Consider the following 22,734-nt stretch of genomic DNA (forward strand, 5'->3'; position numbering starts at 1 on the left):
GCCACCGCCGCCGCCGCCACCACCGCCACCGCCGCCGCCGCCGCCGCCGCCGCCGCCGCCGACGACGAACACCGTGATCGCCCACTCGTGGAACCTGACCGAGCACAAGCCTCGAGAGCCGGTGGAGGCCGAGTCGGAGGTCGCCGGCAGTCCGGAGAGGGTGTCGCAGGCCGTCGAGCAGGAGACGCCGTCTCAGTACAAACAACCTCTGCTGGGTGCGTGCAGCGTGCCGAGCGAGGTGGTGCCGAAGCTACCGAGTCCGCGGCCTTCCCCGGTGCAGCCGCTGTACCAGAGGCTGCCGGTGTCACCGCAGTCGCAGATGGTGCCGTCGATGCGCCAAGCATCGCCGAAGACGCAGAACGTCGTGCCCTCGTCTTCCTCCAACGCGGCGACGAGGATACCGCCTCTGGTGGCGTCGCCGCGCGTCTCGCAGCCGCTCTCGCCGAACGGCCAGTGGTCGCGGAACCCGACTCTGAGCCCGCACGTGCCTAACGCGAGCGGCAAGCCGTCGCCGCCGACCGCCCGGATCGCCGTGTGCGTGCCGATCTCCGCGCAGAGGCTGGAGGCGCCGGTGCAGCAGGTCTATTCGACGGCGGCGACGCAGCAGCCGGTGATCCAACACGCCTCGGGCATGCTGGCGCCCGCCTCCGGCTACCCCCGCGGCGGCCTGCCGCCGTTGACTCTGAACATCCCCTCGCGACCCTTCATGCCGGTGTCCCCGCTGGCGCCCGGCATGCAGGTCAAGAGTTGCCGGGACTCCTCTCTGACCGGCAAGTCCGTGATAGAGACGCTGCTGCCGGTGAATCCGAAGGAGCCGCCGCAGCGGCTGGAGGAACCGTCGCCCGCCGTCATACCGGAGTCGACGAACAAGGCGTCCACCTCGCCGAAGGTCCCGTCGCCCAATCAACCGCCGACTTACATACCCGAGACCGCGAAGATCGAGATCAACGCCAGCACGTCCAGCCCGGTGTTCGGCAAGCCGGCCACCGACGGCTACATCGTGTCGTCCAGGAGCCAGAAGCAGATCCCAGTTTCCATCACGACGGACAGCAACCTGCTGTCGCCGCGGCAGAAGCAGGAACCGTCGAACCTTCAGCTGCTGACCACGCACGTGCCCCGCTCCTCCACACCCAGCCCCGTGATCGTCGCTCACGGCCAGTCGCACCTGTGCCACAAGCCCGTGCACGCTCTGGGCCCGGCGAACGTCTCCGCGGCGAACCAACCGTTGATCAAGACCGTCGTGCCGATCGTCTCGCAGCAGCAGATCGCGCCCAGCGAGAAGTGCGTGATCTCGCAAACGCCCCTCCCGAGGCCGCCGCCGGTCAAGTCCACCGTGTCGCAGACGATCATAGCGAGGGTGGTGCCGTCGATATCCACCGTGCCGACGGGCAACGAACAAGCGACCCCCGAATGCCTGGAGTCGCGGATGGCCCAACAGCTGGAGGTGGACGCGCAGATCGGCCAGACGGCCCAGCCGATGCAGCTGACGCCGCCGGTGCAATCGACCCGGCCGATCGACGAGATCAAGCAGGAGCCGGCCGACGTCAAGGAGGAGATGGACGACCAGAGCAGCAAGTACAACCTGGAGTTGGAGAAGCCGCGGCCGGAGGACGTGAAGCCGAAGCAGGAGATCGTGAAGAGCGAGATCGTCGTCGCGCCTTGCGTCCTACCCAAGTGCGAGGTCGCCGAGGCCGTTGCGCCGAAGCTCGAGGTGAAAGTGGAACCCAAGGAGGAGGACACCGTGAAGAAGGAGAACGACGAGGCGGAACTGGACGAGGAGTCGGCGGAGGATCCGCTGAAGGAGCCGGCGGACCCCCTGGCGATCGACTCGAAGGAGGACGCGACCGACAGCAAGGAGGACAGCGACTACTGGTCCGCGAAGGAGGTGAACATCGAGAGCGTGATCAAGAAGGTCGACGCCCTGTGCGACGGCGAAGGCAACGACGAGGAGCAGCAGCGGGCGGAGAACGCCGGCAAGAACGAGTCGGACTGGTTCGACCCCCCCGAGGCCGCTGAGAACGAGAGCAAGAAGGGCTTCGCGGACGACCACGACGAGGGCGTGGAGACCTGCGAGAACGAGTCGACGCGCAGTCGGCGCGGCCGGGCGAAGAGCAGACGCGGCTGCCGCGGCGGCGGGGTCACCACCAGGCGGGGCGGCAGGAACGCCGCCGTCTCCCACAGGCGCGGGGGCAGGAGCCCGAGAGGCAGCAAGCATCACGTCGAGAAGAACAAGCTGCCGGCGGACGTGTACGAGTTCCACGACGACAGCGAGGAGGACAACGCCGGCCGGCCTCGGCTGATCCTCACCATCAAGTCACCCGGGCCGAACGTCAGCGGGCCCAACGCCCAGCCGGCGACTCCGGTCGCCGCCGTGAAGGAGGTGCCGCCGGAGGAGTTCGTCTCCCCGGCCGCCAACACGAGGAAGTCGAGGAGACTGGCGGAGCGGGACGGCAGTCGGAACACGGTGGACGACGTGATCGAGGACGTGGTCCGTGGCTCGCCCGTGAACAAGGCCCTGGCCGGCAACGTGGTTCACGCCACCCGGAGGAGCGCGCGGCACAACAACTCGCCGCGCAACGCGCAAGCGGCCCAGCAGCCGGCGGTGATGGAGTTGCGCAAGTCGCCGAGGAGCGGCCGAAAAGCGACGAGACGAGCGTCGGAGAACAACGACGACAGCGGGGAGGAGAAGTCGCCGAAGGAAGCGGCGGTCACGCCGGCACCGACGACGACGGCGACGACGACGACGACGACGGTGGTGACGGCGACGCCGCCAGCACCGCCGCCGCCGCCGCCTCCTCCTCGCGAGGAGACCCCGAGCAAGGAGGAGACGAAATTGGTCGAGCCGGAGAGCCCGAAGGCGGAAGAACCAGCCCCGATAGTCGCCCCGCCGCCGAAGAGGGTCTCGCTCGAGCCGATGACGCTGATCGACCCGGTCACGGGTGACCTCATACCCATGAGGGAGTCCGAGGAAGGTCAGTACATCCCGGTGTCCGCGACGTCCGGGCAGGGAGCGCAGACCGCCGGTAGAACGCAAGCTGAGCCACGGAACAACAGCGGGGCAGCGGTCGGCGCGAGCCACGAGACGCCGCGAGCGAAAGCCGCGGAGAGCGCGGCGTTGCTCGCGCCACCGGAGCCGAAGAAGGAGGTCGCCGCGGAGCACGCGGCTTGTCAGCCCGCGGCGGCGCCGATCCAACAGCAGAAGCATCCGATACAGGTCCAACCGCAAACCAGCGTGATCACGAAACCGCAGTCGCCCACGGTCACCCCCACCATCACCGTAGCGCAGTCCCCGGCGTGCACGAGCATCGGCACCGTGGTGACCGCGGCGACCATCACGGCGGCGCCAACGGTGCTCACGTGCACCTCGCAGGCGAAGCCCACGAGCTTCAAGGCGCACATGTTGAACGCCAGCAAGCTGGTGACTCAGCAGCAGCAGGTGGTAGTGGCGAAACCGGTCGCCCCGATCGTGCCCAGCCAAACGATAGTGCAGAACATGGTGAAGCCGGCGATACAGCAGGGTCTGAATCTGCAGATCCCACCCGGCAGAGTGGTGTCGCCCAGCCTGAGCCCGCGTGCCAAACAGACGGCGCAACAGTTGGCGGCGAACGGCAAGCAGGGTCAGCCCATGTCCCCGGTGCTCAACAACACCGGTGCGCCGCCGAATCCCAAGCAACACCTGCTGCAAGCGGCCGCGAAGCAGCAGACCTCCACGATAGTCAACATGCCGCAGAAGTTGCTGCACTCGGTCAGCGTGAACCTCGTCAGTCCGGCGCCGAGGATCCATCAACCGGTCTCGCAGGCCACCACTCTCAAGGGCATCAACGGGCAGCCCCATCCGCTCAACCCGAAGACGCACTTGCTGCAGGCCGTGGTGCCGACGATGGTCACGGGGACGGTAGCGACCGGCTCCGTCGCGCAACCTCATCTTGTGAACCCGATCTCGGCCGGCGTCGGCTGCGGCCGGCCTTCGGGAACGCCGAAACCCGTACGTCCGAAATTACATTTAGACTTAGCTTCTTGTTCGGTGATATGGAGGAAAGAGCCGGAAATGCCATGCGGAGCAAAGACCGGCGGGTCGATTGCGCGTCTCGAAATGGAGGGAGAATTATGAGAGCGAGTCAATTCACCGGATGTTCACCGATGGGAGTATAAGTGTTCTAGTGAATTCGCTCATTTTTCACGTTCTCGATATTCGAGATACACGGTCGATCCCCAGGATAACGATCACGTAACTTTTACCACTGAGGTAATGGGAGTTAATGAAAAGTGAAATGTTTCCGAATTAGAAAATTTACGGCATTTCACGAGCTCACGCTGAATAAGATTCATGACCAACCCCCCCAGGAGATCAGGAATCTTCTCCTCTGGCGTGATCTCGTGAAAAGTGCAAAATCCCTAATTTAAAAGCATTTCGCTCTTCACCTTTCCGCCCTGAGGAAAAATCGTATGATCGATACACAGGCCGAGGCAGTGTTTTTCTCGCGACATCGTGTTAGAATTATCATTGTTCGTTAACGTATTTAGCAGTATGGTAGAAAGGGTTATCAAGGGATTTTAAATTGTAACAATATTGTCGAGAAATAAGAATCGGTTCATTCGTAGAAGACGGTTGCCCGCGTCTTCGTTTTTGACAACGTTTTTCGACACGTACACAATACGTGATGGACAGTTTCATCCTACCACGGTTAATGTTGACAATCAACGTATCAACACTGACAATATTAATATTTAAAATGACAAATCACTTGTGCTTCGCTCCCCATGGTCTTTCCAATTATTTCCCGTACGTCCGAATTTTCCCCCACGGATCGGAAGACTCCTGTGACGCTGGGCTTTTTTTACGTTCAAGCGTCGAGAACGGACTAACTTGTATCGATGCATTTGTAAAACCACCTTTCAGACCGCTGGCATGGAGCCGCAGAAGATGGAAGTGCCATTGTCTGGTTGCATCATGGTGCCGACCGCGAGCACGCAACCCCGCAGCGTACCGATGTCACCGTACGAGGCCCCACTGGTGAGCGCTATTTTTCATTTCGACTATTCTCTTACCTACACATGGATCTCGAGCGATCCTGCTGGTCGAGTGAAACGACAATGCGGATATGTGAGAAACGGTTCTAACTCTCGTCTGCTTTCGATTAGCATGGCAGCGCGGGTGCCACTCCACCAGGAAGTCAGTACAGTCTTGTTCCCCCGCATCGTTCTCAGAGCCCACCGCTGCCTCCGCCTGCTCACCATCATACCAACGCCTCGCAGGTACTTCGCAATGTTCTCGTAACGAAGGTTTGTCCTCTGTTCTCGCACTCATGCTTTAGAACCGTGCGAGCCGGATAGTTCGGACATATTTGTTCAGACACTTAGCGAATCTTTATTATACGAACGGAGTTAGGAGAGCTTAAGGGTGAATTCGACGCAACAGGTGACTGAAGGGGTGACTTTTCTTCTCCCACAGGGTGACGTTGTTAACCACTACGGAGGGCTGAGCCGTGGCGCAGACCTTTCTCCTCATTACATGTTTCAATACCAATATATACGCGCGCAGGAAGCACTGGGGGCGCCGCGCATAGCTTATCACATTCCAGGAACGAGATCGCCCCACTTACCGTTAGACCCGAAACTCGACGGCGGCATAGAGGACAGCCACAGCCCTCCGTTGGAGCTGAGACGGGCGACGAGAACGCCGCAGGAACGCACCACCGACAGTCCGCAAGTTGCTCAGGTTTACATGTTACACGGAGGCATGAGGTTGCAGCCGCCGCCGCCGCAGTACAACGCGGCGAGTAACCCGTCGCTGCCCGGCGCACCAGCCGGCGCCAGGACGACGTACTACGATCCACCGCCGGCGCATCTGCGCTCTCAGTATCCGATGACCGCCAGCGAGGCGCCGACCGACCGGGCGATCACCCCGGACAGATCCAGGAAGCATCAGGTCGTCACACCGCCGCACGCGTCTCAGGTGCCCCCGCAGGCGGACTCGTTTCAGATGTTGCTCCAACGTTACCCGGTTATGTGGCAGGGTCTGCTGGCCCTTAAAAACGACCAGGCCGCGGTGCAGATGCACTTCGTCTTCGGCAATCCCAACGTAGCCAGAGACAGTCTGCCGTGCAACAGCGACGGGTCCACTCCGCCGCTGAGGATAGCCCAGAGGATGAGATTGGAGCAGACTCAAGTGGAGGGTGTGGCGAGGAAGATGCAGGTGCGTGTCGCAGTATTTTCCAATGGGGTTTTCGCGCCGGAGCGGTAGGGCTTGCCGCAGACTCGCGGGTCGTTGCTCAGGTACAACAGGAACGACGCGTAACGATAACGTCGTTGGAAGTTCGAGAGTCGGCCTACTGGAAAAAGCCGGGAAAAATTCAGGCGAGACTTCAATCGGTCGGGGGAAACCTGGAAAAATCGTGGAAAGATAGAAAAGAATCTGGAGTTTCGAAGTTCGCTTGCGATTTCCTGAAGGAACGTCCGCAACAACCGCAAAAGTATGCGGTAAGCTAATTGACCGATCGCAGTCGATTTATTTTTGGAATCTGCCAATCGAATTGGTCAATTAGCTTACCGCTCATTGCATATTTTACGGCTGTTGCAGATGGTCTTTTACGGTTATTGCAGGCGACCAAATTGACCCAGCTATACTCGATTATTCTCCTTATGGTCGAGGAATAATCGACCGTGATTGGTCACTTTTCTTATCACTTACGTTTTATTTATTTAATACGTTACATGCGAACAACAATTCCAAAAGTACGGAATTATCATATAACACATCACTGAATATTTTCCAGACTGACAACGAACATTGTATGCTGTTGGCGCTCCCTTGCGGCCGTGACGAAGTAGACGTGTTGCAACAAAGCAAAAACCTTCAAACAGGCTTCATCATGTACCTTCAACAAAAGCAAGCTGCCGGAATTGTCAACATCGCCGCGCCAGGCTCGCAGCAGGTAGGACGAAATGAATAATCGCACGAGATCCCTCCGTTTCGCCGGGTCTTTCCGTTCGGATCACACTGTGAGCTCGCAATTGAAGCGTAACGGGTGATAATTTGTTTCTTGCGTTCCAGCCAGCGTACGTGGTGCACATTTTCCCGTCTTGCGATTTTGCGAATGAGAGTTTGGCGAGAATCGCGCCCGATCTACTTCACCGTGTCGCAAAGATCGCCCACTTGCTAATCGTCATTGCTACGGTCTGAGGACGATCAGTGACCACCTACTGGATTATACGTTCTACTCATGGCCTTGTTCACATCGCGCAGGACACTTCGCACGCGGCATGAAGCCTAGAAGTGTCCGTCCGACACGCACGTAATATTGTGCAAAGATCGAGGAAAGAAAGAGAGATCGACGGAAAAGAGAGAGAGAGAGAGAGAGAAATCACAGAGAGAGAAAGGAAGGGAGTATGCGTTCGAAAGGAAGGAGAGAGAGCTCCTTTATCCGGAGTCGTATCAGTGACAATCAAATGGAACCCAACGCTACACCGATCTTAGATCGTAGGCCTAAAGCGAGGCACGAGGTTGTGCGACGGAGAGAGGCTAGCGCGGTCAATACGCCGGTATCATCGCGCCTGCCTCCCTCCCGACGAATTCAGGCGCAGGCAAGCTCGTTTCTCTTTTTTTCTCAGACGGCTTGTAACTCGCGCCGATATTACTGACAGCGTTTGTGGGATCGACCGACATCACTCTTGGTCTTTCTGACAAGCGGGTCAGGGCACAACCCCTCACAAGCCCTCGAGACGAGACCTTCGATTTCATCACTCGCGATCAGTCCACGAAACTACTCACGTTCGTTCTTCTGGTAGAGGAGAGAAAAAAAAAAGTTAAAACAGTTAAATAACCGTTGCTCTAGATGGACAGTCCAGTTCCGTAAGTAAAGAATAGGACGAAGTAAAGAAAGGAAAAAAAAAACGTAAACCCTACATCATTACACACGAGCTATTTTAAGTAAGGCTTGAACGTTAATGATAAAACTGTATAAATTATAAGCAAGCCAGCGAGGGCATAACTACTGTGATTTTAATTATTTAACGATACATAACTGCGTTACGAGGCAGAAAAACAAAAGTAAAACAATATAAGGGTGATCGACTAATGCTCTGTGAGGTATGTGATGTGTTTTTTGTATGATACTGCTCTATATAAATAACTATGTATTATATTATCGTAACGGAATAGAGTTGCTGCTATACCCCCTGTTTCTGCCGCCGCCGCTCGTGTCGAACTAGTAATGTAAATCATAATGCTAGACCTTTAACATAAATACGAGAAAAGTGGGCTACACCGTGAGGTTAGGATTTGCCCCCTAGTGTATCATAATTTTGCATAGCAGGCTGTAACATATTCTGAATTATTATTATTATTATATTATACTTTTAGAGAGCGCGCATACACATCATACATCTTGAGAAAAAACAGATTTATAGAATATTACTTCTCTAATTCTCCTCAGCCTTCATTATTATAATTATTATGATCAGCATGAATATCACCTATTTTATTACAGTTATGATTACTATTATTACGGTTAATATTATTGTTACGATTATTATTACGACTACTATTACCAATGCTATTGCTACTATTTACTACTATACTATTACCACTACTCTACTACTACTATTACTACTACTATTACTACCACTACTCTACTACCACTATTACCGCTGCTATTAATTATTATTAACGTTATTACAGCAGGCTAGGCTATATATAGGAAGGGCGTACCAATTCGCATATTTAAGAACAAATGGGGCTTATTTGTCATACTGAGGAAAAAAAAATAGTATGATCGATCTCATTGACCACTGACGCCGCCCCATTTTACACAACTTCCATCCTATTACACCCCATCCCTCGTCAGGCTCCGACTCTGTCGCGCGACGACGACTCATAGACTCTTTAGCGTTCGTGTCCGAGATAATAAAATGCGCTTATGTGTATAGACCAGAAGTTACATTATATCACACCAAGCCGTGAGAAAAAAAAACATTTTAGGCGAATTAAGGAACTTACCTACTTACAATATTATGCTGCTGCGCGTAGGACGCATGCCTCTAGAAGAGTAATCTTATGCAGAACTATTGGGGATGGACAAAACACACGCGACCGTGTTTTAATTTCCGGCGGAATAGTGACGATATGTCGACGAACGACGACTACTTTTATCACGATGAAACGTATCTCTCTCATTTCTTTTTCTCGGAACGAAACGTCCAATTTTTTACTTAAATCACTCGCAGTATATGTATGCGCGCATGTGTGTGTGTGTATGTATGCATGTATGTGTGTGTGTGTGGGAGAGAAAGTGTGGGTATGTGTGTGGTTAGTGACTGAAAGATTGCAGCGTTTTTTTTTATTTTTTTTTCTTTTAACGAGCTACGCAACACATCCGTATTTAATAGACGAATACGTTTGTTCGTTAAGTCTCTCTCGAGCGAGCTTCGGAAGTGAATCGGTCGTGCGAATATGGTACGGTGAATTTGTTGATTTTCTGCCGATCATCGAACGCGCGCATTCAACACGTTCAATGTCGCCCCGTCGCTCCTGTTCTGTCGATCCCCGAGACATAATTACTTTAAGGCAGCGCGAATACTCGCGGAGAGCGTGTGTATGTACAGTGTAAAAGATGCGTTGTGGATATGTACAGTGTAGAGGTATAATTGAGCAGGTGAAGTGATAAAAAGAAAAAAGAAGCGCGTATATATTATAGCTATGAATAAGTATATAATAACGGCGCGCGAGCGTGCGCACGTGTCGCGCAACGTCGTCGTTTATTCGCAAAACGGAAAAGCGCCGCGTCTTCTTCCGTCTCGTTTTGTTCCCCCTTCTTTCCCTCCCGCGGCCTGTCACACGTTGCTCGCGTAGCGTAAATGCAGAAATACGATACGTTTCTCGCGCCGCATTGTTCCGCGACGCGTGCGTCCGCCGTCGCGCCACGTCTATCTTGTAAAATATCTGTGAATATTACGATTTAGTTTCTTCCTATTTGTAGAGCAGGTAATGCAAAGAAGCGTTTACGTTAATCGTTTAAGGAGAATGTGTACAGATACCCCCTCCCTCCTCCTCCCCACTACCACCTTTTTTTTGTTTTGTGTTTTACTGTAGTTATCGATAATTATATGGATATTAACGATAATAATAACTATGATTAAAAAAAAACTTAAGCACGGCTCGATTGCGTCATTCTTGAAAAAAAAAAAAACCCGCTAATGCGCAATATTTATTCTGTGTAAGAGAAAAAAAAAACTCTTGGTGATAATGTATCATTTGTATATTAGTAATTACCTGATCTCCTAATAATCGAAAAAAAAAAAAAGAAAAATGAAACTTGAATAGAATTGATATACACGCGTTACGATGTCACACCGTATTCCATCTCCTAAAATTCGTCACAATCTCCACCGATTGATTTCCGCCGTCTGCTACATGCGTTTATTCCGAGATGTTAATGCGTTACATGAGATGAGCGTTATGAGATTTTTCTTTTTATATTAGATCAGGAGCTGGACTTCTCGCTAGAAAGGTAATATAATAAAACACAAACTATTACCTCGAACACCCCGGGCGTATATTTCTTATTACGGTCTTGCATCTTTTCGTCGTACTTTCCGTTCGCGAACATTTTGCGATGCAATGTATTCAGAAAAGGAGAAGAAGAAGATACATTCCACGTGTTATATTTTACGTCACGTTTCAATGATTATGAGTAAACAAGTACGTAACACGACATAGTCAGTGATTTTATCGGGAACAGCTACTTTATCCGCCGAGCAGCGATCAGACACTACGAGCTTTTCTCACGAGTATTTCTACGGATTGCTGACCCATTCGGGCCAGTTCTGGATCTGCTGGTAGAGTTTCTCCCCCGGACTGGACGTTGGTCCCACCTGTCGTCCACCGATCACACGTACGTTGCTCCGAAGAATCCCCTGGGACTTGCCGCATTCAATTAACTGATGCACAGCGTCCAACATGCTTTGCTTGGCCTGTTTTCCTGAAGAGACGAACAATTTTTCAGAATAAAATATTTTTCCTCTCTTTCCCCAGCGCATTGATATTATATAACAGGGCAATATATCAAGTATATAATTGCTGATACGGCAACTGTACGAACCCAGTAAACACCAACGGTAACATAACGTCAATGTTATATAACGGTAACATAACGTCAATATTATATAACGGTAACATAATGTCAATGTTATAATTTCTCACTCAACAATGTAAATGCAATATAATTCGTATGTTATGTAATTATAACATTATTATTATTATATTACGTTATGTTATTAATAATTGGTGTTTACTGGGAAATGGCAGTTATAATGATTAGTGAGGTAAACTCTTAAATATTTATGAAGAAATATTTACTACTAAAATTTCCGATGAAGGATATGCCAATCGATTTTTTATTGTATGAATACGTGTGCGCTCCCTCGCGAGTCCAGCCGACTCCTTCGTATATGTTTCCATCACCGCCAACCAAGAATCTTTAGAAAAAAACGCATGATTGTTGTAAATAAATTAAACGTTTATTAATCACATGACTTACGAGTAGCCGATATCGTCCCAGCCGTTATCGTCCATGTGATAACCACGTATGTTATCGACGCGTTGGCTGCATTTCTCGCGAGTTTCGCACTCGGGGGTCACCGTGTGATGTATTACCACATAAGGTATTGGCATAATTAAATAATTCACATCTCCGGCGGGAACGTTCGTCCATTGGCTCCTACTGATAATATTGGGACACTCCACGGGTGGATCTGTACAGCCAATGATAGACAAATAATAATTAAGAAAAAAAGTATGGTAGTCCACAGCTAAAACACAGGTAAGAAAAAACCCATTAAACAACTAACAATAATATACTACTAACAATAATTATAACACAGTGTTATAATTTCTCACTCAACAATGTAACTGTTACATAACACACGCCTCACATTATATTTACATTGTCGATGGGGAAATTATAACATGGATATTGTGTTATTGTTTGGTGTACTGGGAAGATTTCATTTCGACAGATATTGTAAAAATGTCTATTAAGGATCTCTTTGTATAATTAGATATGGTTGATTGTGAAGCGTGTGAATACTTACTGGCAAAAGTTGCCGAGAGACTCAGTAAAAATACGAAGACGATTTTCGACATCATCTTTGCAACACTAGCGAATTGTAACTGCACGAGTAACGCTGTAAGGTCGAAATATAATGTCAGTAATATCTGAGGTTACGACCTCGAGAGATAATGTGAGATAATGAGAGAAATTTGTCAGCTATTGATAATGAGAGAATGATGTCAGCTATTGATTTTCTTCTATGTAATTTTTAATTACGAAAAAGAAAGAATAATCCGATAGTAATAAAATCTGATATACTAATTTATTATTTATCTCATTAATGCATAGACGATTGTTATTTTTCACGACGTTTATTATTTAACAATTATACTATAACGGTTTATAATGATATTATGAATGAGTCAAAATACAATGAAACTTTTGTCTCTTTGTTACTTGGTTTATAAAAGTTTAAAAGTTCAAATGGAAAAATAAAAATGTTTTTAACTCCGCATACATAACGCGCGTGCGCGCCACGCGCCCGCCATTATCCAAATTCGGCGCGTAAACGCAGAATCTTGACTCATCTGAAAATATGCTGAAGTGTCTGTAAGTTGATGTTGGTACCTGATTAGAAAAAGAGAAACAAATCGCCATGCAGGCTGCTCGATTATGCGGATGCAAAAAGGTACGGTCGTTTGATTTATAAAGAATAATATAACATAATCAGGAAGAACGAGACGACAAATATATTACAGGTGAGATTCCGGAATGCCTTAACCTACAAATTTCTGAACACCCGACGTTTTTTATTTAATATCACACCTCGATTTTTAATGTCGTTTTTATTTAATTTGTATCATCATGTGTCGATGATTCAAGCCGACCTCGACTCATACTATGCTTTTAGAAAAAATTCCGCGTTATTGGTTGCTTACCATTTATATGATACATAAAAATTATATACAAAATTTGTATGTTGTATCTGCGCCAAATAAATATATCGATTGTATCACATCCTCACGAAAATGGCGAAAAATTAATAATTGAAATGATGACGGAGCAGAAAAGGGAAGCGTAATTTTCAGATTAAAGCATCAACAATTAAAAACGAGATATAAATCGACAAATTATCATAATCGGGCAAATTATTTAATCAGATTCTGAGGAAGATTGTTTTGATTGGTCTTGTTCATAATTTTATCCTGGGATATTCTTTAATATTTTCTTTTTAAATGTTCTCTTGAATTTAAGCAGCATTATTTAACTGTAAACAGGAATTTTAATATAATAAAGCGGTACTTTTTTGAAAATTTTAACAATAAAGTATCTTAATTATATATGTATACGTAACTATATATATTCTACTATGCATTCACGGTGATTATTTTTCACATAAAGAAATATATATATATTACTTTATTTATAAAAATATATGCCAAGGATTTATAAAATATTATTTATAGAATATTTATAAAAATATATATCAAGAAATTCATACCTGAGAACTTTGCTGTAGTTTCAGCTTCTTCCTATTTCATCTGCTATCTATCATATACTGTTTATTCAACCACCAGAATAAGTCCTCCTCCAGAATCCCCTTCTATCTGGCTAGAATACCTGAAAAACCAGTTTATCGCTTTACCATTTTTTTACACGAATGATGAGAGGTTAACCTTGTGTTCCCCTCATTTAGTCTCCTTGTTACCTTTTCTTGTATATTTCATGTATATATTTACTCTACATATACGACGGTTTATATATGAAAAAATATATGTATATTTATCACTTATAATATAAAAAATAACTTAAAAGTTCAAAGATTATTCAGATTCTTAAGTTTTTTAAATGTGAGTTCGGAATTTTATGTCGAAAAGTTTAAAAGTTTAAATGAATAAATTGAAATTTAAAACATTGCACATACAATACGCATGCGCGCCCGCCATTATCCAAGTCTGACACGTAAGGGCAAGTTCCTGGCTCATCTGAAAATACGTTGAAGTGTCCGTAAATTGACGTGTTATTAGTACCTGATTAAAGAAAGGAAAACAAATCGCCATGCAGACTGTCCGACCTTGCGGATGCAAAGGTGTACGCTCTTGTTTAATTTGCGAAGAAGAGTATAAAATAATCAGGAAGGAGGAGACGACAAGCATATTACAGGTGAGATTCCGGAATGCCTTAACCTACAAATTTCTGAGCACTCAACAAGATGTTTATTTACTATCATACTTTAATTTTCAGTGTCAGTTTAAATTAGTTTGTATCACTGTGTGTCGGTGACGGTAAGCCGACTTAAACTAACACTACCTTTGCAAAGAATTGAACATTATTGATGCTTTCAGTTTACATAAATTGTGTCAACACTTTCTTTAAATCATGTAAAAAATATGTATGATATTTTTCATTTCTTTTATGTGAATGAATGAAATGGTTGTCTTGTGTCCTCTCATTTTGTCTTCTTGCTATCTTTTTCATGTATATATTTATTATATCTATGATGATTCATATATGAAAAAATATGTTTATATAATATAAAAAGGAATCTTAAAACTGCTATAATACTTTTTATGAAATTTATCAATTATGCATAATTGTTTCACATAAATATGATATTTTTTTAATTGCTGTTTGCAATTTTTTAGTCAGTTAAAGATATATTTATTGCGTGTGCTTTCACAGAAAAGCAAAAGTTACGTTTATTGTCCATATTGTGATAAGTTATCACCTGGATGGGATGTAGATGAGTACAAGAAACATCCTTACCACGATGGGAACTCGATTGATTATCCTGGCGTTTACATCAAGGTAACGTTTGCAACAGAAAATATTGCACATTTTGCGCCATCTATTATAGTATTTGATTAACAATAGGTGTATCCCAGCTAGATTTCTTAAACGAAGATGAAGCAAAAGGATTGATGAAGGCGCTTGATCATCTCCCTTGGCAAGCTTCACAAAGCGGCAGAAGAAAGCAGGTACGTACCTTTGTTTAGAAAAATAAATAGTTATATTCTTGAGTAACTTTGACACATTTAAGCACACAAGACTCAATTTGTAGAACTTTGGACCGAAATGCAACTTCAAGAAGAGGAAATTACAATTGGGGACATTCGATGGTTTTCCTAAAACGACACAGTTTGTACAGACGAAATTCGGGCAAGTGCCACTGTTGCGCGATTTCAACACTGTCGAGCAATGTTCATTGGAATATGACCCTGTACGAGGCGCTTCTATCGATCCTCACATCGACGACTGCTGGATCTGGGGAGAACGTATAGTGACTGTGAACGTTCTCGGTGATTCCGTTCTGACAATGACTCCTTATCGCGGCCAGATAAACCGATATAACTTGGATTGCGTCCCTAATTATAATAGTTCCGTTCTAAAAGACGATGTTTGCAACAACACGCAAGCTGCACATATCGATGATGACGTGGTGGTTCGATTGCCGATGCCTGCTGGATCACTCATGATTTTATACGGTCCTGCAAGGTATAACACTTTGTTTATAAATGTTAAGACAAGATATATGCATAGAATTCACATTATATGTGATTTTTGTTCGCCAGGTATAAATGGGAGCATTCTGTGCTTCGAGAGGACGTCGTGTCGAGGCGCGTTTGCCTCGCGTATCGTGAATTAACACCCCCGTACCTTGAAAATGGAGAAAATCGTGAAGAAGCCTCCGAGATCTTGAGGCAAGCTACATTCTTCTGGTGACGTCAGTATAATATGAAGTAAATTTAAATATATTTATCTAATAAGTCACTTGTTACACACAGTGTAACACTATTCTAGAATTCAAACTCTCCTTTCAGAAAAAAACTATAGAAACATAATTGTAATAATAAATTGGAAAAATTCCTTAATAGAATAAAGATATTTTATTTGTAACATAAATATACAATATATTAATAATAACGTACAGTATTGGCAACGGTTTTTTCTACAACAACTCTCGCTTGGTAATCTTTCAAATGTGAATATCTTCTGTACATATGGCAAAGACTCTCTTTAAAATATTAATTGACACATCCTTTTGAATACTAAAATACCCGTACAAATCACTCATAAGAAACAGAATCGGAAAGTACATACGTATAGCGCCAAGAAACTATATAATTTATGAATTATAAATCACTACACTTATTTTTGGTTAAGTATTGTTTCCTCTTATATTATCCGGCAAGAGCTCACTGAATGAAAATGAATAAGGCGGTCGGAAATCTTAAATATCCATTCTCGTAGGATGCTTCGTAACGCGCTTTGTGGAAAAGAAAAACTGTTGTCCAATTTTGGAATTTTGTCTCACGAGGACGACAGTTTGAAGTTATTTCTGATTTTATTTTTTTGTAAATCTACTTTTGCATCGCGAAATGTTAACACACGTTCGCTGCGTGGTTCTTACTCGAAGGACGAGTCATCTCGTCCGCTGAAGCGAATGCGTTAACACTTCTTATCGCTATTAAGCGGATACTCCGGCGACATGTACACTACGGGAAACGTAGTCAAGGGATCCGACTTTCCCAGCGGCTCGTAGCCGTTTACGAGGTTCTCTCGCAACTCCCAACGACGCCTCTCCCTTTCCGTCTTCTGACGTCTGATGGCTCGACCCAGCATGCACGCGAACATGATTCCCGTTAGCTGGAAAGAAAGAGGATGCGTATCGCCATCGGTTTTATTCAACTGAGAATAAACTACAGTAAGCGCTTTGAGATTGCGTTTCTTTAATTGGTAAGGAGTCGAGGGGGCCAAGTATCTGCTAAAATTCAACGTACGTCGAAGACGTGAAGTCAAACTGGAGTCCACTCACCTGAATGAGAGCGATCGCCACAGCTCCTGTGCCGATATATAGGGCGCTACGGTGAATAATAATGGAGAGACGACCGATACATCCCTCCTGGTATCTCTCTTCTTCCGGGCAGACTTCCTCACCGATATTCAAAGTTATATACTCGCAGCAAGAGTCCATCGGCTGCGTATTGTTCAACGAAATGCTGGTCCAATCGTTCGGTCCGTTGTATCCACAACAATGTAACTGTAAAATGAGAGGAGAGGAAATATAATGGAAATATAAAACATTTATAATATAGTTGAAATAATGTAATACTTAGATATAAAAAATACATATATATTTTTTTAATATAATTCAAATAATATAATTTAAACCTTTCAGGATGAATCTTCCCTTTGAAAAGGCACGTTTTAACACGCTTTTCGTTACATAAATAAGTATGCGGGTATAAGCAGTAACGCGAGATTGCGAAGCGATGATTCTCTTACCCGAGATTGCATGAAATCAAGGGCGAACCGGGCCTCGTCGTTCGTTCCATACTGATGCATCGTTGCGTTGATCTTCTCAGCCAGGAGACCCTTGATGTTGCCCTGCAGGGCGTACGCAGCAACGGCGGCGGACAGCTCCAACAACAACACGATCGATAGCGAGACTGCAAACTGGAGATAAATATTAGAATTTCATAAAAGGAAAAACCAAGAAGTTTCACAAGGATAAAATATACAGTGGACAAGAAGAGGGTGAAAAGAAGCTGTATCTTTTCGGGGAGAGTTTTGCACAACGAAGGGAAGTAGAATATCACACTCCGTGGTTGATTATTTCATACAGCTTTATCCGAAGAGAAAAACGAGGCCCGCGAGGTATCCGTTTTACTTGTAAGAGATTCATAGCGCCACTTACCACAAGAACCATACAGGTGCTCTCCCGAAGCGCGCCGCAGCATCCCATAAAAGCTATTATGAACACGAGTATCCCGACCACGATGAGGAGCGTGGCCGGCGAGAAGTAGCTCGGGTCCAGGAAATGCGAGAAGCTCTCGTAAACGGCATAGATGGTCGTGCCGACCGATATTATCATTACCCCCGTCAACTGCGGGCAGAAATAGAACGCGAGTTACTTAACGAGAAAACAGAATATAAGAATATGAATATCGTGATGCAGTCCTAATTAGCCGTGTCTCGCGTAACGCGCACTCCCGTGCAACATACAAGATCTTGATTGTCCTTCATTACCTGGCATCACTTACGTAATTCGCGGCTACGGGCGATCGTGGCGGCGCACGGTTAATTTTTCAAACTCGGAAGACTAGGCCGATACGTGACATTTTTGTCGCCTTTGTGTATGCGTGTATATGTGTGTGCACATGTGTGTATATATATATATATATGTGAGAAGCGTGTTGCAAACTACGCTACGTCGCGGTCGGTCTTTACTCGCATGACAAAGCGCGCGTGCTGCGTAATTCATACGACAAGGCTCTTTTATTTTTATTTACGCGGTTTTATAAAGCTTAACATGCCCGCACGCAGGATTTATTTGGACTCGTGTATTTCGTCTCTTCTTTTTCCCTATATAATTTTCCTATATAATTCCTATATAAAACGAACTTAGTTTGATATATAATGCGGAGACGGGAAAAATATGTTTGCTATCGTGCATGTGTGACGCTGGCCTCTCGTGAGAGACAGAGAGAGAGAGAGAGAGAGAGAGAGGCCGTGTTGACGTGTCTTCGTGGAAAAGTCGGAAAGTAAATTATCCAATTCCACACGTCTCGGCGGTGTACGGTATCGATGCGAAACCCGGGTGATTAGTATCGCAATGAGATAAGAGAAGCTCTTGAGCTTTCGATCCGGTTTGCATAAACACGCGCGATTTCTCGGTAAGCCGATTGTATTTGTGTACCACGCGGCGGTAAGGGAGAAAATATCTCTCGGGCAATTATCTCTCCCGGTGGAACAACAATGGCAACAATCCGAGATCGAACAGGAGCGCGCGATGACGAGCGATCAAGAGCGACGCGCGACGCCGATCCGTAATAATAAACCTTCACAATTCATTCGTGTACATTGTTAGCCCGAGCCGCACGGCGCCGATACCGCGCACATCATCACGAAGATTAGACATTTATCTCTACTGATAAGCGAGCATTTGAGCCCCAGGTAGACTCGACTCGACGTATAAGCTCGCGGGTACACAAAACGTTCTGTCTCAAGTGATGCGCAAATGACGATTTTGTTTCTTTTTCTTTTTTCATCGTTTATTGTCGCGTCTACTTTTCCTTCACATCAGCTGCCGTTCCTCATAATTGCGTTCTCGGCGTTTCCATTTGCCGATTTTGCCGAAGCCGCGCTTGAATATTTCGTAACGTCGCGACATTTCAGAGCTAATGAATGGTATTATGTCTGTGCTATTTTATTTTTACGTTAACCCGCTATGTCGTGCCTCACAATTGCGTTTTTCCGCGCGTATTTAAAGATCTCTGATTTTCCGTTGATTTGCGCGATTTGCTGATGTGAAGAAAAAGTAGACGCGACAATAAATGATGAAAAAAAAAAGATTCGAATATTTCTGTAAGATTCCGATATATTTTAGAGCTAACTTTCACATTAACTAATCTATACCGTTTCTCATAATTATGCTTCCATTTTCTGTTACACGAAGCAATATTTGAATATTTCATAACGTCGCGACATTTTAGAGTTGATGAATAATGTTAGGTCTACGTCGCTCTTACGTTAACTGCTATATTATAGACGATAACATCACAACTGCGTTTTAAGACCTTTATTTTCCGTAATACGAAGCCCCTTATTCGGATATTTCGTAACGTTGCGATATTTCAGGACTAACTTTTACGTTAACTAATCTATACGCGTTCCTCAAAATTAATGTCTCCATTTTCCAATACGAAGCGATATTCGGGCATTTCATAACGTCGCAATATTTTAGAGCTAATGGATAGTGTTGTGTTTGCGTTACTCTTGCGTTAACTGCTGCACCGTTGCTCGTAACTGCGCCTCAACGTTTCCATTTTACATTATAGGAAGCCGCCATGCTTGGATGTTTTATAACCGTCGTGACGTTTTAGAGCTATCTCTCATTGTCACTATCGAATCGGCGTGCTTTTTTATGCTGCAACGTGAGTTTACGCGTGACGATTTCGATCGTATATCGGTGACGATCCACGTGGACAATCGTCGAAAAATCGGCTGTTTTCGATTAATTGTAAGAGAGAGAGAGAGAGAGAGAGAGAGAGAGAAGTACAGTGTTAATCAGGTCGCGCAGCTGTTGTGCGCAGGTTCGCCCGTCACTTAATAATTTAGCTTAATAATTTAGCAGTGTATAGACTCGTCTATGCGATATCGACCGTAGTTCGAAAGTGCTCTTTGTAACGACGAAACCCGATGAGTTCGAAAACGAACTTTGTGGCCCACATCGCCTCCTTTGCGATCGTTTCCGATAGAGAAAAAGATGAGTAGATAAGGAGAGATAGGAGAGAATAAAGAAACGCAATGAAAGATATTAACACACATCGGTGGGAAAAAAGAAAAACTCGTTTTCTCTAATCGTTCTCACGATGTCGCTCTCACGATTTTCCACGGTCTTCCCGATTTTCCACGCGCTTTTCCACTCGCGCCGCCGATGCGACCGAAGTTATCAGATAGCAGCTATCGCAACACAAATCGATCCTTCTTATGTCGAAATCGTAACTCGATACGTGATATTGGTCGGTATTATCATTTCAAATATAACTTTGCTGTTATTGGATTCTAATTCCTCCGTGAAGGATCCGCGATAACAGCAATACTGAATTATTTTCGCGCGGGTAAAAATAAAAAAAGTCAGCCGTACGCGAAAAATGAGCGTCTAATGAATCGGTTTTTTTTTCTTTATTTCTTCAGGATTGATCGCCGCCTGTCGGCCGCCGCTTTATCGGGACTCGTATCAATGACTGTATCGCAAATAATAAGGCTGATATGGAAGTGATTCGTTTAAAACGCAAAGCACAAAGCGAGAGAACGACGTCGAGTCGAAATTTTAATTCTACGTTATATCTATTCAGTTCTATATTAGATCTTCAAAAAAAATCGTGCTCCTTTGGTACTAGGAATTGGAAATTATACCCGTTTTCTTCACTTGGAGACTTAATATAGAATTAAAAATTTCCCTCCGGAAAGTCCAAATTCCCTTTCTAGCATCAAAGCAGCACTTTTATGCTACCGCTTTAATGCTACAAACGAGAAGTTATTTCCGTTTTCTCCACTTGAAGACTCAATGTCGAAGCACGGCTTAATTGGTTTTTTATAGTTGCCGAACTGGCAATGAATTAGAGTGAGAGAAGTATATTTTGTCTCGCTCAATCTTATTACACCCAGTGCAGCTATAAAGAACGGGCCAAACGTAGGATAAAAATTTCAACTCGGGGTCCCGGGATCGGGAAATTTTAGTTCTACATTGAATCTACAAATATATAACTATATTTGTCTCTCAGTGCAAGTAGACTCGATGTGAGAAAATTGCGGGATATCGCGATACGAACAGTTCGCGAAGTAACAACGATGACATGTGCGGAAAGGCGAGCGGTAATCATTTCGAAGTGACGAGCGAGTCGACCAATCACAGTCGGGGAATTTGAAGTCTAACGGCCGCGTGTTCCCGATCATTCTCGGCCGCCTGAAACGCTCGTTTCTGACAAAAATCCGACTTTTCCGATACGCGCGCAACCACGCAATGCCGAGCGTAGAACGTTGTTCTCTCTCCTCGTCTGATTTCGGCCGACGCGAAATAACGACGCACGGTTTCTCTTCTCTCGTCAAAAGCGAGCCCCGCGATCAAGATCGGTATTTTATTTCCCGCTGTAAGATCGTAGCCTTTTTTTCAGAAACCAAGCATCATCTGTACGCTGTCGCTGTAATGGCAATCGATAATTACGGACGTGTGGTACAGTTCACACGGGAGCGCAACGCATAACGTGCACTTTCTCGTCGTCAGAAAACATTTCCTAGCGACGCGCCTCTCCAACGACGCGCAACGGCATACGTCGGCCGTTCGGCGGAGTCGTCGGCACCGGCTACGTGTACCTGCTAAGTCTAAGTTTGGAGGGGCGCGAGTATAATCTCACATTTTCCGAATACCTCTTCCAAGTGGAAGAGACTTACGCAACTACGACGTCATGCGACAACTTCGAAGCGCATTGTTTCATGCGAAATATCGTCGTGATGAATGCGTGACCAAACGCGTCTACGTTTGTCCGAGGAGAAAAAAACAAGAAAGCAGCTGTACATTTTTTGAACCGGCGTGTAGAACATTAAATATTAACAAAGGCATCGCGCGCGCGCAGCCAAGTAGGACGATTCCATTCCGCGAACGGAATCAGGATAACCGTGGTAATGTTGCGAGCAGCTCTGCGCCAGCAAGCGGAGGAGAAACACCAAGCACGGTACAGACCACGAAGAGGGAGTTGACGGCGCACAGCAGGTACTTGATGCAACGAAGGCCGACGTCGAGATGCGTGGCCGCCATTTTGGTGCTCGGTCTGGTTCCTCCGCGGGCGCAGGTGCACGAGGAAAGATCCGCGCACATCCACCGTCGACGCACCGACTGTCGATGCCGATGCCGATGCCCGGTATCGGACGACGCGCGATCAGCGTTATCTCGCTGGCCGATAAAGAGCGACGAAAACGTACGAAGGCGACCACGACGACGAGCGACGACTGTACGCCGTGACCGCCGACGGTGACGTCCTTTGCCCGGTGCCGACGTGTTCTTTTGTGCACGCCGGGAGTGGGAGGAGACGAGGAAGTCGCGATAAACGCGGAATAATGCGGTGAAGCGGCGATAAGTCCGCGACGAATTCGCACCGTGTCGCGAGAGACTGAGCGCAAG

General features: G+C 46.5%; 4 protein-coding genes across 5 annotated transcripts in view; 2 read left to right on the forward strand and 2 right to left on the reverse strand.

Annotated features, from left to right (window-relative positions):
- The window catches only part of LOC106747517 (protein split ends-like), a 77,039-nt gene extending 66,498 nt beyond the window's left edge, over positions 1 to 10,541 (forward strand). The window contains exons 9-14 of the mRNA XM_014625100.1: positions 66 to 3,985; positions 4,901 to 5,014; positions 5,143 to 5,256; positions 5,453 to 6,196; positions 6,777 to 6,935; positions 7,055 to 10,541. Coding sequence (XP_014480586.1) covers positions 66 to 3,985; positions 4,901 to 5,014; positions 5,143 to 5,256; positions 5,453 to 6,196; positions 6,777 to 6,935; positions 7,055 to 7,183 — 5,180 coding nt within the window. The 3' untranslated portion in view covers positions 7,184 to 10,541. The remainder of the gene's footprint in view (positions 1 to 65; positions 3,986 to 4,900; positions 5,015 to 5,142; positions 5,257 to 5,452; positions 6,197 to 6,776; positions 6,936 to 7,054) is intronic.
- On the reverse strand, positions 10,532 to 13,620 carry LOC106747516 (peptidoglycan-recognition protein 2-like). 2 transcript variants are annotated; one of them, XM_014625098.1, is made up of 5 exons: positions 13,552 to 13,620; positions 12,091 to 12,183; positions 11,538 to 11,760; positions 11,357 to 11,475; positions 10,532 to 10,979 (listed from the first exon to the last, which is right to left on the reverse strand). In XM_014625098.1, exons 2-5 carry the CDS (start codon positions 12,143 to 12,145, stop codon positions 10,795 to 10,797), a joined length of 582 nt encoding a protein of 193 aa, XP_014480584.1. In that variant the 5' UTR covers positions 12,146 to 12,183; positions 13,552 to 13,620; the 3' UTR covers positions 10,532 to 10,794. The 2 variants fall into 2 exon arrangements, with proteins under 2 accessions (XP_014480584.1, XP_014480585.1); XM_014625099.1 differs by having other exon boundaries at positions 11,538 to 11,751; positions 13,552 to 13,615.
- A 368-nt stretch (positions 13,621 to 13,988) lies between these two features.
- Positions 13,989 to 16,315, forward strand: LOC106747512 (alpha-ketoglutarate-dependent dioxygenase alkB homolog 4). The gene is made up of 5 exons (XM_014625084.1): positions 13,989 to 14,213; positions 14,733 to 14,858; positions 14,936 to 15,028; positions 15,112 to 15,545; positions 15,623 to 16,315. The coding sequence occupies exons 1-5, from the start codon at positions 14,109 to 14,111 to the stop codon at positions 15,771 to 15,773; spliced, it is 909 nt and encodes a 302-aa protein (XP_014480570.1). The 5' UTR covers positions 13,989 to 14,108; the 3' UTR covers positions 15,774 to 16,315.
- Positions 16,316 to 16,407: 92 nt separating this feature from the next.
- On the reverse strand, positions 16,408 to 22,637 carry LOC106747511 (CD63 antigen-like). The gene is made up of 5 exons (XM_014625083.1): positions 22,297 to 22,637; positions 17,749 to 17,937; positions 17,337 to 17,507; positions 16,867 to 17,091; positions 16,408 to 16,697 (listed from the first exon to the last, which is right to left on the reverse strand). Exons 1-5 carry the CDS (start codon positions 22,429 to 22,431, stop codon positions 16,500 to 16,502), a joined length of 918 nt encoding a protein of 305 aa, XP_014480569.1. The 5' UTR covers positions 22,432 to 22,637; the 3' UTR covers positions 16,408 to 16,499.
- Positions 22,638 to 22,734: the final 97 nt, after the last annotated feature.

Source organism: Dinoponera quadriceps, unplaced genomic scaffold, assembly GCF_001313825.1.
Source record: "Dinoponera quadriceps isolate SergipeBrazil2010 unplaced genomic scaffold, ASM131382v1 scaffold2159, whole genome shotgun sequence".
Taxonomy (NCBI): Eukaryota; Metazoa; Arthropoda; class Insecta; order Hymenoptera; family Formicidae; genus Dinoponera; species Dinoponera quadriceps.

Coding starts and splice junctions, on each gene's coding strand:
- LOC106747516 (XM_014625098.1), bottom strand. CDS start 12,145: ATGATGTCGAAAATCGTCTTCGTATTTTTACTGAGTCTCTCGGCAACT. Junction 11,761..12,090: donor TCTCTCGGCAACTTTTGCCA/GTAAGTATTCAC, acceptor TGTCTATCATTG/GCTGTACAGATCCACCCGTG. Junction 10,980..11,356: donor CTTCATCGGAAATTTTAGTA/GTAAATATTTCT, acceptor TCGTCTCTTCAG/GAAAACAGGCCAAGCAAAGC.
- LOC106747512 (XM_014625084.1), top strand. CDS start 14,109: ATGCAGACTGTCCGACCTTGCGGATGCAAAGGTGTACGCTCTTGTTTA. Junction 14,859..14,935: donor ATCCTGGCGTTTACATCAAG/GTAACGTTTGCA, acceptor GGTGTATCCCAG/CTAGATTTCTTAAACGAAGA. Junction 15,029..15,111: donor AAAGCGGCAGAAGAAAGCAG/GTACGTACCTTT, acceptor CTCAATTTGTAG/AACTTTGGACCGAAATGCAA.
- LOC106747511 (XM_014625083.1), bottom strand. CDS start 22,431: ATGTGCGCGGATCTTTCCTCGTGCACCTGCGCCCGCGGAGGAACCAGA. Junction 17,508..17,748: donor GCACCTGTATGGTTCTTGTG/GTAAGTGGCGCT, acceptor ATTTATCTCCAG/TTTGCAGTCTCGCTATCGAT. Junction 17,092..17,336: donor TTGATTTCATGCAATCTCGG/GTAAGAGAATCA, acceptor CTCATTTTACAG/TTACATTGTTGTGGATACAA.